Below are 14,318 nucleotides of genomic sequence, written 5' to 3' on the forward strand. Positions count from 1 at the left end.
CATGGTCGGCTTATGATGAAAGTGAGGAGGTGTGGGATAGAGGGAAAGTTGGCCGATTGGATAGGTAACTGGCTGTCTGACCGAAGACAGAGGGTGGTGGTCGATGGAAAATTTTCGGATTGGAGGCAGGTTGCTAGCGGTGTGCCGCAGGGATCAGTGCTTGGTCCTCTGCTCTTTGTGATTTTTATTAATGACTTAGAGGAGGGGGCTGAAGGGTGGATCAGTAAATTTGCTGATGACACCAAGATTGGTGGAGTAGTGGATGAGGTGGAGGGCTGTTGTAGGCTGCAAAGAGACATAGATAGGATGCAAAGCTGGGCTGAAAAAGGCAAATGGAGTTTAACCCTGATAAATGTGAGGTGATTCATTTTGGTAGGACTAATTTAAATGTGGATTACAGGGTCAAAGGTAGGGTTCTGAAGACTGTGGAGGAACAGAGAGATCTTGGGGTCCATATCCACAGATCTCTAAAGGTTGCCACTCAAGTGGATAGAGCTGTGAAGAAGGCCTATAGTGTGTTAGCTTTTATTAACAGGGGGTTGGAGTTTAAGAGCCGTGGGGTTATGCTGCAACTGTACAGGACCTTGGTGAGACCACATTTGGAATATTGTGTGCAGTTCTGGTCACCTCACTATAAGAAGGATGTGGAAGCGCTGGAAAGAGTGCAGAGGAGATTTACCAGGATGCTGCCTGGTTTGGAGGGTAGGTCATATGAGGAAAGGTTGAGGGAGCTAGGGCTGTTCTCTCTGGAGCGGAGGAGGCTGAGGGGAGACTTAATAGAGGTGTATAAAATGATGAAGGGGATAGATAGAGTGAACGTTCAAAGACTATTTCCTCGGGTGGATGGAGCTATTACAAGGGGGCATAACTATAGGGTTCGTGGTGGGAGATACAGGACGGATATCAGAGGTAGGTTCTTTACGCAGAGAGTGGTTGGGGTGTGGAATGGACTGCCTGCAGTGATAGTGGAGTCAGACACTTTAGAAACATTTAAGCGGTTATTGGATAGGCACATGGAGCACACCAGGATGATAGGGAGTGGGATAGCTTGATCTTGGTTTCAGATAAAGCTCGGCACAACATCATGGGCCGAAGGGCCTGTTCTGTGCTGTACTGTTCTATGTTCTATGTTCTAGTTAGGGACCAATAATGGGATTTACTTATGGAGCCAGGATGAGATTGAGGTTGGTGCAGACTCGATGGGCCGAATGGCCTCCTTCTGCACTGTAGGGATTCTATGATCTTTGGAGTGTGGGAGGAAACCGGAGCAACCCCACGCAGACACGGGAGAATGTACAAACGCAGCACAGTCACCCAAGCCGGGAATCGAACCCGGGTCCCTGGTGCTGTGAGGCAGCAGTGCTAATCACTGTGCCACCGAGCTGCCTTATGACACCATGTTCACAGCTGGCTACATGTTCCCTTGGTCAACATGCCCCACCTCATCCCGCAGGTATTTAAGGGAAAGTTGCGGGGCCTGGCTGGGGTAATTCCTGATCTTTACCAAGGAAGGAATGTTGCCAAAACCATAGTGAACATGGTGGAAGATGTTGGGCTAAACCTGGATAAAAGGGGATATTGGAAAAGCCGGCTGTGCTCAGGGTTGTTAAGCTGACAAGTCACCAGGACAGGATGGAATGACTCAAGGCTACTGAGGGTAGGGAGCTGGACAACAGTGGAGATACTGGCCAGAATTCACCAATCGTCCTGAGGGGCGCTGCCAGAGAACTGGAGAATTGCAAATCTTCTACCCCTCGTCAAAGAGGTGTAAGGACGAACACAGTGACACAGGCGAGTTGATTTAATCTTGGTGGTGGGGAAGTTTATAGAAATGTATGGTGGGATCTGGAGCCTTCATGCTCTGCCCGCGAGGTCGCCAGCGAGGGCTCAAGGTCCAGCGAAACCCGGAAACTGCGAATCTCGCCGGCGAGGTCACGATTTCTGATTTTCTCCACCCCTTGCTGGCGACGCAATCAGATTCACGCATACAGCGAGTGTGAACCCGAGTTTAATACATTTAAATTAATTTAAATCTAATTAAACACCTCCTTGTTAGAACCCTCCCTCAGTTGACGTCACATCGGTACAGTTCACAACAGGTTCACCCAGATGTGAACCTGTCTTGGGGATTCCTCCTCCCCGGGGGTGCAAAGGTCGCTATAACCCCCAGAAGGAGAGGGACATGGCCAAACAGTGACCTGGCATCGCCCCCGGCACTGACCCCTGGCACTGCCCCCTGACACTGCCCCCTGACACTGCCCCCAGCACTGCCCCTTGGCACTGCCCCTGGCACTCCCCCAGCACTGACCCCTGGCACTGCCCCCTGACACTGCCCCCTAACACTGCCCCCAGCACTGTCCCTTGGCACTGCCCCAGCACTGACCCCTGGCACTGCCCCCTGACACTGCCCCCAGCACTGTCCCTTGGCACTGCCCCTGGCACTCCCCCAGCACTGACCCCTGGCACTGCCCCCTGACACTGCCCCCTGACACTGCCCCCAGCACTGTCCCTTGGCACTGCCCCAGCACTGACCCCTGGCACTGCCCCCTGACACTGCCCCCAGCACTGTCCCTTGGCACTGCCCCTGGCACTGCCCCAACACTGACCCCTGGCACTGCCCCCCTGGCACTGCTCCCAGCAATGTCCCCTGGCACTGTCCACTGGCACTTCCCCCAGCGTACCCTGGCACCGGTTGACACTGCCAGGATGGCGGGGGGGGGGGGGGGGGGGGGGGGGTGTTGGGAGGGGGGGGTTGGGTTTGGGGGGGGGAGGTTGCCGTCTGCCCACCTGCATTATTCTTCTCCGCATCTTTGCAGGAAAATAAATTGTAAAAGTCAATACAATTGGAGTGCACTCTGACCCTGCAAAGGATGTCAGTCTGGTCTCGATTGGCAGCCTTTGTCATGGAAATCAGGTGATTTTTGGTTCATGTCCCACACCAGAGTCTTGAGCACATTATCCAGGCTGACATTGCTGGTGCAGCACTCAGGGACTGCTGCATTGTCAGAGGTGCCGTCTTTTCAATGCAGCATTGTCAAGGCCTCATCTGATCGAACCAGTGACGTAGACGATTCTCCGGTGCTAATCACGGGAGACCTCCCCAGTGTCTTGACTCATGTTTATTCCTCAACTAACATCTCTAATACAGGTGGTCTGGTCATACATTTCATCATTGTTTGTGGGATCTTGCTGTGCGGAAATTGGCTGGGGCTCTCTTTAGATTTGAGAACACAAGTGGGTGGCACGGTGGCACAGTGGTTAGCATTGCTGCCTCACAACACCAAGGATCCGGGTTCGATTCCCGGCTTGGGTCACTGTCTGTGTGGAGTTTGCACATTCTCCCCGTGTCTGCATGGGTTTCCTCCCACAGTCTGAAAAATGTGCTGGTTAGGCGCATTGACCCGAACAGGTGCTGGACTGTGGTGACTGGGGGAATTTCACAGTAACTTCATTGCAGTGTTAATGTAAGCCTTACTTGTGACTAATAAATTAACTTTAACTAAATGGACGGCGCGGTTGGAGGTGGTACATTTTGGACGAGAATTAAACCCTGTTAAGTGGATCCCGTTTCACTGTTTGAAGAAGGGCTGGGGGACTGCCTTGGCCAACATTCATCCCCTAACGAACATCACTAAAACAGATCAGCTGCCCACTATCACATGGCTGTGAGCTGGATTTTTCCGTGAGCGGATCAGCTGCCATGCCAAAGTTGGAAGATGTGCAGGTTAGGTTGATTAGCCATGCTAAATTGCCCCTTAGAGTCAGAGGGATTAGCAGTGTAAATGTGAGGGGTTGCGGGAATGGGGCCTGGGTGGGATTGTGATCAGCGCAGACCCAATGAGCCTCCTTCTGCACAGTAGGGAATTCGATGATTCATGCTGCGAGTGACTACACTTCAGGAGGGATGTCAGTGGCTGGTAAAAGGGTTTTGAGAAGTCCTGAGCCGCTCCGTGGCTGTAGGATTTACCTTGACTGAGATTTTCCCTTTATCCTTCGGTAAGTGAGCGGCGAGGAACCAGTCTCCCAGGAGCGGGTTGGTGATGTTAAACACCCCCGTGGTGCGGTTTGGAAGAGTCCATGTCAGAGTGACTGCGAATGATCCTGGGACAATGGTATCTGCAGGAAACTGGGTGTGGAGGGGGTTAATAACTGGCGGTGCCCCAGATCGGAAATATCTGGTAGAGATCAGGAGAGAGGCAAGAGTTAGGAGGAGAAATAACAACAACTTCCACTTATATAGCACCTTTAAAATAGTGAAGCTTAGTGATGGAAGAAATCGCTGTGTAATAACCTTATAAAATCTTAATCAATACATTGGATATCATAGAAATGTTATGAAGAAAGCTTCCTTGGCAATTTGACTGATCTGTTTTTTTTTAAGTTAATAGTTTATTTATTAGTGTCACAAATAGGCTTACATTAACACTGCAATGAAGTTACTGTGAAAATCCCCTAGTCGCCACGCTCCGGCACCTGTTCGGGTACGCTGAGGGAGAATTTAGCACGGCCAATGCACCCTAACCAGCACGTCTTTCAGACTGTGGGAGAAAACAGGAGCATCCAGAGGAAATCTAAGCAAACACAGGAAGAACGTACAGACTCCACACAGACAGTGACCCAAGGCCGGAATTGAACCCCGGGTCCCTGGCGCTGTGAGGCAGCAGTGCTAACCACTGTGCCACCGTGCCGTTCTGCACTTTTTTCTTTCCTTACCTTTAACCAGAGAGATTTTGTCTTTGACCCCATAAAGAATATTATAAACAATTTCATCAAACTGTCTTAATGAATTTGTGTGGGTACATTCACAGCCATTGGTGTTTTCCTATCTGTTTAGCTCATGTCTCACACCTAAACAATTATTTCTCAGTGAAAGATTGAAGAGATTACTTTAAGATCACTGATGAGTATGGTCCTCGTTTGGGGCAAAGCCAGACTCCTGGACCTGAGTGTCACAGTCAGGCTCCTCACAGCAATGTTGCAAAACAGAGTTTGACACCAAGCCACAGTAAGAAATATTAGGGGCAGCACAGTGGCACAGTGGTTAGCACTGCTGCCTCACAGCGCCAGGGACTTGGCTTCGATTCTCGGCTGGGGTCAATGTCTGTGTGGAGTCTGCACGTTCTCCCCGTGTCTGCATGGGCTTCCTCCCACAGTCCAAAGACGTGCAGGTTAGGTGGATTGGCCATGGTAAATTGTCCCTTGTGCCTGTTGTGGATGGAGAAATAATGACTACAAGATGATTTTAAGAACAAGACTGGCTTTAAAGAGCAAGTGTAACTGAAAGCTAGGCATGCTGGGATTTTCGGTCAACTTACAATTAAAAACAGATGTGGGTTGTAAAGTTGCTGTTGTCTGCTCTGTGAACTGTGACCTGACACCTGCTGTGTTGACCAAATTGGGGAAGTTGTTTACTTTGAGTTCAACCTGATGGCACGGACAGGACATGAAGTGACATGCAGGCTTGGGTGAGTGTCATGAAGTCGTTTACAAGTAATTCCATTGGCCTGGTTGAGCAATGTGATCAGATTCCAGTTACACCATTGGCTGGGTGCCTAAGAACTTCCTGAAAGAATGTGAGAAGTTTAGGATAAAGAGATGTTTCCAACGGTAACTTTAGAGACCAACCGTCACAAAAAGTGCCCTGACGAACATCTTCAGAGAAAGACCATGAGGACAGATTCTACATTGGGAATGAACCTGGCCATTTCATTCTGAACCGGGCAGTATTTATTTTCAGTTAAAGAATTAGAATTAATGTCCAGTTAAAGAGTTAATGTTCAGTTAAAGAGTTAAAGTGTTGCAATTGTTGTAAGTTTGAGTCTGATGCCTAAAATGTTAAATAAAGGGAAGATTGTTAGGAAAATCTGATTCGACTCCAGTCTTTGGATTGTTGCATTAAACTCGGATGCTTGGAAAGAGTTAGCGGAATAATACTGTGCTAGCTCCCTGCTAGAGAAATCCAAATCTCAGGACATTAAGTCTCTCCCCATCACCCCTGCATCTGTCGCTGCTTCAAATGGTTCCACAATCTTTCCCTAAAAGATTTATCTCACCATTGCCCACACTCTGAGTTACTCTCTCCAATAATCGATGTAAATGGGCTTTCCCTATTCAATCTCTCAAATCCCTTCTTCATTTCCTAAACTTAGAGGGTGTGGTGGACTCGTATAGAACCACAGTCAGACCACATGAGGCGGCACGGTGGTACAATGGTTCGCGCTGCTGCCTCACAGCGCCAGGGACCCGAGTTCAATTCCAGCCTCGGGTCACTGTCTGCGTGGGTTTCCTCCGGGTGCTCCGGTTTCCTCCCATAACCCAAAGATGTGCAGGTCAGGTGGGATTGACTGTGCGAAATTGCCCCTTGGTGTCAGGGGGACTAGCAGGGTAAATGCATGGGGTTATGGGGACAGGGCCTGGGTGGGATTGTTGTCGGTGCAGGCTCAATGGGCCGAATAGCTTCTTTCTGTACAATTTGGGATTCTATTTATTAGAAAAAGGAGATAAAAACCCTGGAGAAAGTGCAAAATAAAATCTACATGTCAGATCCTGAGCAGTATTGACAGGGTGGATGTGGAGAGGATGTTTCTTCTTGTGGGAGAATGTGGAACTTGGGGTCACGGTTTAAAAATAAGGGGTCATTCATTTAAGACGGAGATGAGGAAAAATATTTTCTCAGAGGGTTGGTGAGTCTCTGGAATTCTCTTCAAAAGGCAGTGGAAGCAGAATCTTTGAATATTTTTAAGGTAGAGCGAGATAGATTCTTGATCAACGGGGGTGAAAGGTTATCAGGGTCGGCAGGAATGTGGGGTTGTGGTTACAATGAGATCAGCCATGATCTCATTGAATGGCGGGGCAGGCTCGGGGGGCCAAATGGCCTGCTCCTAATGCGTATGTTTGTATGATGTCAGAATGTGAAAGGTTCTATCAGCAGAGGTTGAATATGCTGGAGCTTCTGGTCTCGAATGGAGAGCTCTGAGGGGGCACCTATTCCATTCTCATCAACTTACACAGAGTTTGATAGGGTGGATGCAGAGAGGATGTTTCCACTCTTGGGGGAGACTGAGAATGGGGGCGCATCAATCCAGGCCTCACTAATACAGCCAGTGGAAAACATGGAGCTCACTGCCATACACTGAGGGGAATAACATTGATGGGGAAGCTGGATAAACGTGAGTGAGAAAGGAAGAGGAGGATATGTTGATGGGGGTGGGATGGAGGGAGGGTGGGAAGAGGCTTGTGCGGAGCATAAGTGACAGCACGGACGATGTGGGCTGAATGGTCTGTTTCTGGGTGTAAATTTCAATGTAAATTGGCGTGTCCAAATTAATAACCAATTTATTCCGTGCGAACCCTACCCCCCTGTCCCACCCCCACCCCCCTGTCCCACCCCCACCCCGCCCGGGGTAACTCTGCCCCAGGGTTACTCACACAGTGATGTCTCGGTCTGGGCAGCTATCTCCAAAGTTGCCTCCTTGCTCCTTGAAGGTGATGAGGTTCCAAACGGCCACCACCGTGTCTTCAGGCACATGAAAGTGAAAGAGCTCGGCACTGGCGAATGACGTGAAAGCGTTGAGTTTGCGAGGAGTCCGGGTGAAGTAATCGGTGATAAAGAGGCACTCTGGGGGAAGAGAGAGAGAGAGAGAAAGCAGGGAGTGCTCAGTGATGTTTTAAAGTTTATGTATTGGTGTCACAAGTAGGCTTACATTAACACCGCAATGAAGTTACTGTGAAAATCCCTAGTTGCCACACTCCGGCCCTGTTCGGGTACACTGAGGGAGAATTTAGCACGGCCAATACACCCTAACCAGCACGTCTTTCAGACTGCGGGAGGAAACCAGAGCCCCCGGAGGAAACCCACGCAGACACGGGGAGAATGTGCAAACTCCGCACAGACAGTGACCCAAGCCGGGAATCGAACCCGGGTCCCTGGCGCTGTGAGGCAGCAGCGCTAACCACTGTGTCACTGTGCTGTCCCCCTGTCTAGTGAGAGGTTTCGTGGCTCGGGACTTCCTGGAGCCATTCGGCCCATCACACCTTTTCCAGCTCTTTGTTGGAGTTTTTAAAAACTTTATCCCTTACCCCTTTTGCCCAGGTTTCGATCCCTCAGCGTGATTTCAATGCTTGGAAATGAAGTAAATGTTGGATAGAACATTGGGCAGCAGAACGTGTTGAGGGTTCACTGAGATGAGACGGAACATGGGCTGAGAGGGAGAAGCTGGACATCCCAGTAACTTTACTCCAGCTGACACCAGCCATAGAGTCAGACAGCACAGGGCACAGGGGGAGGCCATTCAGCCCATTGTGTTAGCCCTAGCTCTTTGAAAGAACTATCAAATTACACAGAATTTGCTGCACAGAAACAGGCCATTTGGCCCATCAATTCCATGCCAGCTTTTATGCTCCACAGAGCCTCCTGCTCCAACCCCTCCCCCTCACCCACCAGACTTCATCTAAAGATAAGTGGAAAAGTGAATCGTGTGGAGGACGGAGAAGATCTGCAGAGAGATTTGGACAGGCTGAGTGAGTGGGCGAGGATATGGCAAATGGAGTATAACGTTGATAAATGCGAGGTTATACACTTTGGAGGAAATAATAACAAATGGGATTACTATCTCAATGGAAACAAATTAAAACATGCTACCGTGCAAAGGGACCTGGGGGTCCTTGTGCATGAGACGCAAAAGCCCAGTCTGCAGGTACAACAGGTGATCAAGAAGGCAAATGGGATGTTGGCCTATATTGCGAGGGGGATAGAATATAAAAGCAGGGATGTCTTGATGCACCTGTACAGGGCATTGGTGAGGCCGCAGCTGGAATACTGTGTGCAGTATTGGTCCCCTTATATGAGGAAGGATATATTGGCATTGGAGGGAGTGCAGAGAAGGTTCTGCACCAGAAGACAGAGGGTGGTAGTGGAAGGGTCTTTTTCCGGCTGGATGCCTGTGACTAGTGGTGTACCGCAGGGCTCTGTATTGGGACCTCTGCTTTTTGTGATTTATATAAATGATCTGGAAGAAGGAGTAACTGGGGTGATCAGTAAGTTTGCGGACGACACAAAACTGGCAGGACTTGCAGATAGTGAGGAACATTGTCAGAGGCTACAGAAGGATATAGATAGGCTGGAAATTTGGGCAAGGAAATGGCAGATGGAGTTCAATCCAGATAAATGCGAAGTGATGCATTTTGGTGGGAATAATGTAGGGAGGAGCTACACGATAAATGGAAGAACCATAAAGGGTGTAGAGACGCAGAGGGACCTGGGTGTGCAAGTCCACAGATCTTTGAAGGTGACGTCACAGGTGGAGAAGGTGGTGAAGAAGGCATATGGCATGCTTGCCTTTATCGGACGGGGCATAGAGTATAAAAGTTGGGGTCTGATGTTGCAGATGTATAGAACGTTGGTTCGGCCGCATTTGGAATACTGCGTCCAGTTCTGGTCGCCACACTACCAGAAGGACGTGGAGGCTTTGGAGAGAGTACAGAAGAGGTTTACCAGGATGTTGCCTGGTATGGAGGGGCTTGGTTATGATGAGAGATTGGGGAAACTGGGGTTGTTCTCCTTGGAAAGACGGAGGATGAGGGGAGACTTAATAGAGGTGTATAAAATTATGAAAGGCATAGATAGGGTGAACGGTGGGAAGCTTTTCCCCGGGTCGGTGGTGACGTTCACGAGGGGTCATAGGTTCAAGGTGAAGGGAGGGAGGTTTAACACAGATATCAGAAGGACATATTTCACACAGAGGGTCGTGGGGGCCTGGAATGTGTTGCCGGGCAAGGTGGTGGAGGCGGACACACTGGGAACGTTTAAGACTTATCTAGACAGCTATATGAACGGAGTGGGAATGGAGGGATACAAAAGAGTGGTCTAGTTTGGACCAGGGAGCGGCGCGGGCTAATTGTTCCTTGTTTCTCGTTTCAAGGCTTCATTCTATGATCATCTTGCTGGTGCCAGTACAGAGCGAGACTGCGGATAGTTGGGAACCTGTCTCGGGGGCAGGGAATTCATATGGTGTTCGTGGAAGTGGAAATGACTAGGGTTGGGAAGCATTTTCCGATCAGGGCCATTGTGATCTCCTGGACTCGTTTCGATCGCCCCAGGGGGTCGGAGAGGAATTTCCCAGAATTTTTTTCCCCATATTGGCCCTGGGGTTTTTCACTCTGGGTTTTCGCCTCTCCCTGGAGATCACATGGTCTGGAATGGGGGGGGTGGGGGTGAGTTAATAGGTTGTAATGAACAAAGCATCGTAGCTGTGAGGGACAGCTCGGTGGATAGGATATTGGTATGTAGATAGGCTGGAAAATTGGGCGGGGATCCTGGATTCAGGATTCAATCCTGGACCGGGGAGCGGCGCGGGCTTGGAGGGCCGAAGGGCCTGTTCCTGTGCTGTATTGTTCTTTGTTCTTTGTTCTTTGTTCTTTGTTCACCAGGTTGATACCGGAGATGAGGGGTTTGGATTATGAGGAGAGGCTGAGGAGATTGGGTTTGTACTCGTTGGAGTTTAGAAGGATGAGGGGGGATCTTATGGAAACTTATAAGATAATGCGGGGGCTGGATAGGGTGGAGGCGGAGAGATTCTTTCCACTTAGTAAGGAAGTTAAAACTAGAGGACACAGCCTCAAAATAAAGGGGGGTCGGTTTAAGACAGAGTTGAGGAGGAACTTCTTCTCCCAGAGGGTGGTGAATCTCTGGAATTCTCTGCCCACTGAGGTGGTGGAGGCTACCTCGCTGAATATGTTTAAAGCGCGGATGGATGGATTCCTGATCGGTAAGGGAATTAGGGGTTATGGGGATCAGGCGGGTAAGTGGTACTGATCCACGTCAGATCAGCCATGATCTTATTGAATGGCGGGGCAGGCTCGAGGGGCTAGATGGCCTACTCCTGCTCCTATTTCTTATGTTATGTTCTTAAACCCATCAGCACATTTTTCCCAATTAATCCACTTCTGCTGTTCTTTCACCAAAGCCCTCCAGGTTTTTACTATATAAATGTTTCATGAGCACTTTACTCTGTCCTGGGAGTGTTTGATGGGGCAGTGTAGAGTCATAGAGTCATCGAGGTTCACAGCATGGAAACAGCCCCTTCGGCCCAAATTGTCCATGCCGCCCTTTTTTTGTTAAAACCCCTAAGCTCATCCCAATTTCCCGCATTTGCCCCATATCCCTCTATACCCATCGTACCCATGTAACTATCTAAATGCTTTTTAAAAGACAAAATTTTATCTACCTCTACTACTACCTCTGGCAGCTTGTTCCAGACACTCAACACCCTCTGTGTGAAAAAATTGCCCCTCTGGACACTTTTGTATCTCTCCCCTCTCACCTTAAACCTATGCCCTCTAGTTTTAGACTCCCCTACCTTTGAGAAAAGATATTGACTATCTACCTTGTCTATGCCCCTCATTATTTTATAGACCTCTATAAGATCATCCCTCAGCCTCCTACGCTCCAGAGACAAAAGTCCCAGTCTATTCAGCCTCTCCTTACAACTCAATCCATCAAGTCCCGGTAGCATCCTATTAAATCTTTTCTTCACTCTTTCTAGTTTAATAATATCCTTTCTATAATAGGGTGACCAGAATTGCACAGAGTATTCCAAGTGTGGCCTTACTAATGTCTTGTACAACTTCAACAAGACGTCCCAACTCCTGTATTCAATATTCTGACCAATGAAACCAAGCATGCTGAATGTCTTCTTCACCACCAATTGCCTGCATTTGGCCCATATCCCTCTATACCCATCGTACCCATGTAACTGTCTAAATGCTTTTTAAAAGATAAAATTGTACCCGCCTCTACTACTACCTCTGGAAGCTTATTCCAGACACTCACCATCCTCTGTGTGAACAAATTGCCCCTCTGGACACTTTTGTATCTCTCCCCTCTCACCTTAAACCTATGCCCTCTAGTTTTAGACTCCCCTACCTTTGGGAAAAGATATTGACTATCTAGCTGATCTATGCCCCTCATTATTTTATAGACCTCTATAAGATCACCCCTCAGCCTCCTATGCTCCAGAGAGAAAAGTCCCAGTCTATTCTGCCTCTCCTTATAACTCAATCCATCAAGTCCCGGTAGCATCCTAGTAAATCGTTCCTGCACTCTCTCCAGTTTAATAATATCCTTTCTATAATAGGGTGACCAGAATTACACACAGTATTCCAAGTGTGGCCTTACCAATGTCTTGTACAACTTCAACAAGACGTCCCAACTCCTGTATTCAATATTCTGACCAATGAAACCAAGCATGCTGAATGTCTTCTTCACCACTCTGTCCACCTGTGACTCCACTTTCAAGGAGCTATGAACATGTACCCCTCGATCTCTTTGTTCTGTAACTCTCCCCAATGCCCTACCATTAACTGAGTAAGTCCTGCCCTGGTTCAATCTACCAAAATGCATCACCTCGCATTTATCTAAATGAAACTCCATCTGCCATTCGGGTGGGGGTAAGTTAATAGGTTGTAATGAACAAAGCATCATAGCTGTGAGGGACAGCTCGGTGGATAGGATATTGGTATGTAGATAGGCTGGAAAATTGGGCGGGGATCCTGGATTCAGGATTCAATCCTGGACCGGGGAGCGGCGCGGGCTTGGAGGGCCGAAGGGCCTGTTCCTGTGCTGTATTGTTCTTTGTTCTTTGTTCTTTGTTCTTTGATACCATGAAAATTGGCCTTGCCCCAATTTAGAATATTAACTTTTGGGCCAGGCCTATCATTCTCCATAGCTATCTTAAAACCAATAGAAATATGATCACTGGTCCCAAAGTGATCCCTCACTAACATTTCTGTCACCTGCCCTTCCTTATTTTCCAAGAGGAAGTCAGGTTTTGTCCCCTCTCTAGTCGGGCCATCCACATACTGAATGAGAAATTCCGCCTGAATACACTCAACAAATTTCTCTCCATCCAACCCTCTAATACTGTAGAGGACGCCTTACTCTGTACCTAACCCCGTGCTGCACCTGATCTGGGAGTGTTTGATGGGGACAGTGTAGAGGGAGCTTTACTCTGTGTGTAACCCCATACTGTACCTGTCCTGGGAGCGCTTGATAGAACATAGAACATAGAACATTACAGCGCAGTACAGGCCCTTCGGCCCTCGATGTTGCGCCGACCAGTGAAACCAATCTAAAGCCCATCTAACCTACACTATTCCAATATCATCCATATGTTTATCCAATAACCATTTGAATGCTCTTAACGTTGATGAGTCTACTACTGCTGCAGGCAGGGCATTCCACGCCCTTACTACTCTCTGAGTAAAGAACCTACCTCTAACATCTGTCCTATATCTATCACCCCTCAACTTAAAGCTATGTCCCCGAGTGTTAGCCATCACCATCCGAGGAAAAAGGCTCTCACTATCCACCCTATCTAATCCTCTGATCATCTTGTATGCCTCTATTAAGTCACCTCTTAACCTTCTTCTCTCTAACGAAAACAACCTCAAGCCCCTCAGCCATTCCTCATAAGATTTTCCCACCATACCAGGCAACATCCTGGTAAATCTCCTCTGCACCCTTTCCAACACTTCCACATCCTTCCTATAATGCTGCAACCAGAACTGTACGCATACCTATGGGGACAGTGTAGAGGGAACCTTACTCTGTATCTAACCCCGTGCTGTACCTGTCCTGGGAGTGTTTGATGGGGGACAGTGTAGAGGGAACCTTACTCTGTATCTAACCCTGTGCTGTACCTGTTCTGGAAGTGTTTGATGAGGACCGTGTAGAGGGAGCTTTACTCTGTATCTAACCCCGTGCTGTACCTGTCCTGGGAGTGTTTGATGGGGGACAGTGTAGAGGGAGCTTTACTCTGTATCTAACCCCGTGCTGTACCTGTCCTGGGAGTGTTTGATGGGGACAGTGTAGAGGGAGCTTTACTCTGTATCTAACCCCGTGCTGTACCTGTCCTGGGAGTGTTTGATGGGGACAGTGTAGAGGGAGCTTTACTCTGTATCTAACCCCGTGCTGTACCTGTCCTGGGAGTGTTTGATGGGGACAGTGTAGAGGGAGCTTTACTCTGTATCGAACCCCGTGCTGTACCTGTCCTGGGAGTGTTTGATGGGGACAGTGTGGAGGGAGCTTTACTCTGTATCTAACCCCGTGCTGTACCTGTCCTGGGAGTGTTTGATGGGGACAGTGTAGAGGGAGCTTTACTCTGTATCTAACCCCGTGCTGTACCTGTCCTGGGAGTGTTTGATGGGGACAGTGTAGAGGGAGCTTTACTCTGTATCTAACCCCGTGCTGTACCTGTCCTGGGAGTGTTTGATGGGGACAGTGTAGAGGGAGCTTTACTCTGTATCTAACCCCGTGCTGT

The 14,318-nt window shown here is 48.8% G+C and overlaps 2 protein-coding genes across 2 annotated transcripts in view; one reads left to right on the forward strand and one right to left on the reverse strand.

Moving 5' to 3' along the window:
• Window positions 1-14,318, forward strand: part of LOC144495190 (uncharacterized) — a 984,403-nt gene that overhangs the window by 508,378 nt on the left and 461,707 nt on the right. The window lies entirely within an intron of this gene.
• Window positions 1-14,318, reverse strand: part of tmem8b (transmembrane protein 8B) — a 171,320-nt gene that overhangs the window by 87,078 nt on the left and 69,924 nt on the right. Inside the window, exons 2-3 of the mRNA XM_078215294.1 lie at window positions 7,429-7,618; window positions 3,968-4,175 (exon numbers count right to left, since the gene is read on the reverse strand). Of these exons, the coding sequence (XP_078071420.1) occupies window positions 3,968-4,175; window positions 7,429-7,618 (398 nt within the window). The remainder of the gene's footprint in view (window positions 1-3,967; window positions 4,176-7,428; window positions 7,619-14,318) is intronic.

This window comes from Mustelus asterias, chromosome 6 (genome assembly GCF_964213995.1).
Source record: "Mustelus asterias chromosome 6, sMusAst1.hap1.1, whole genome shotgun sequence".
In the NCBI taxonomy this organism is placed as follows: domain Eukaryota; kingdom Metazoa; phylum Chordata; class Chondrichthyes; order Carcharhiniformes; family Triakidae; genus Mustelus; species Mustelus asterias.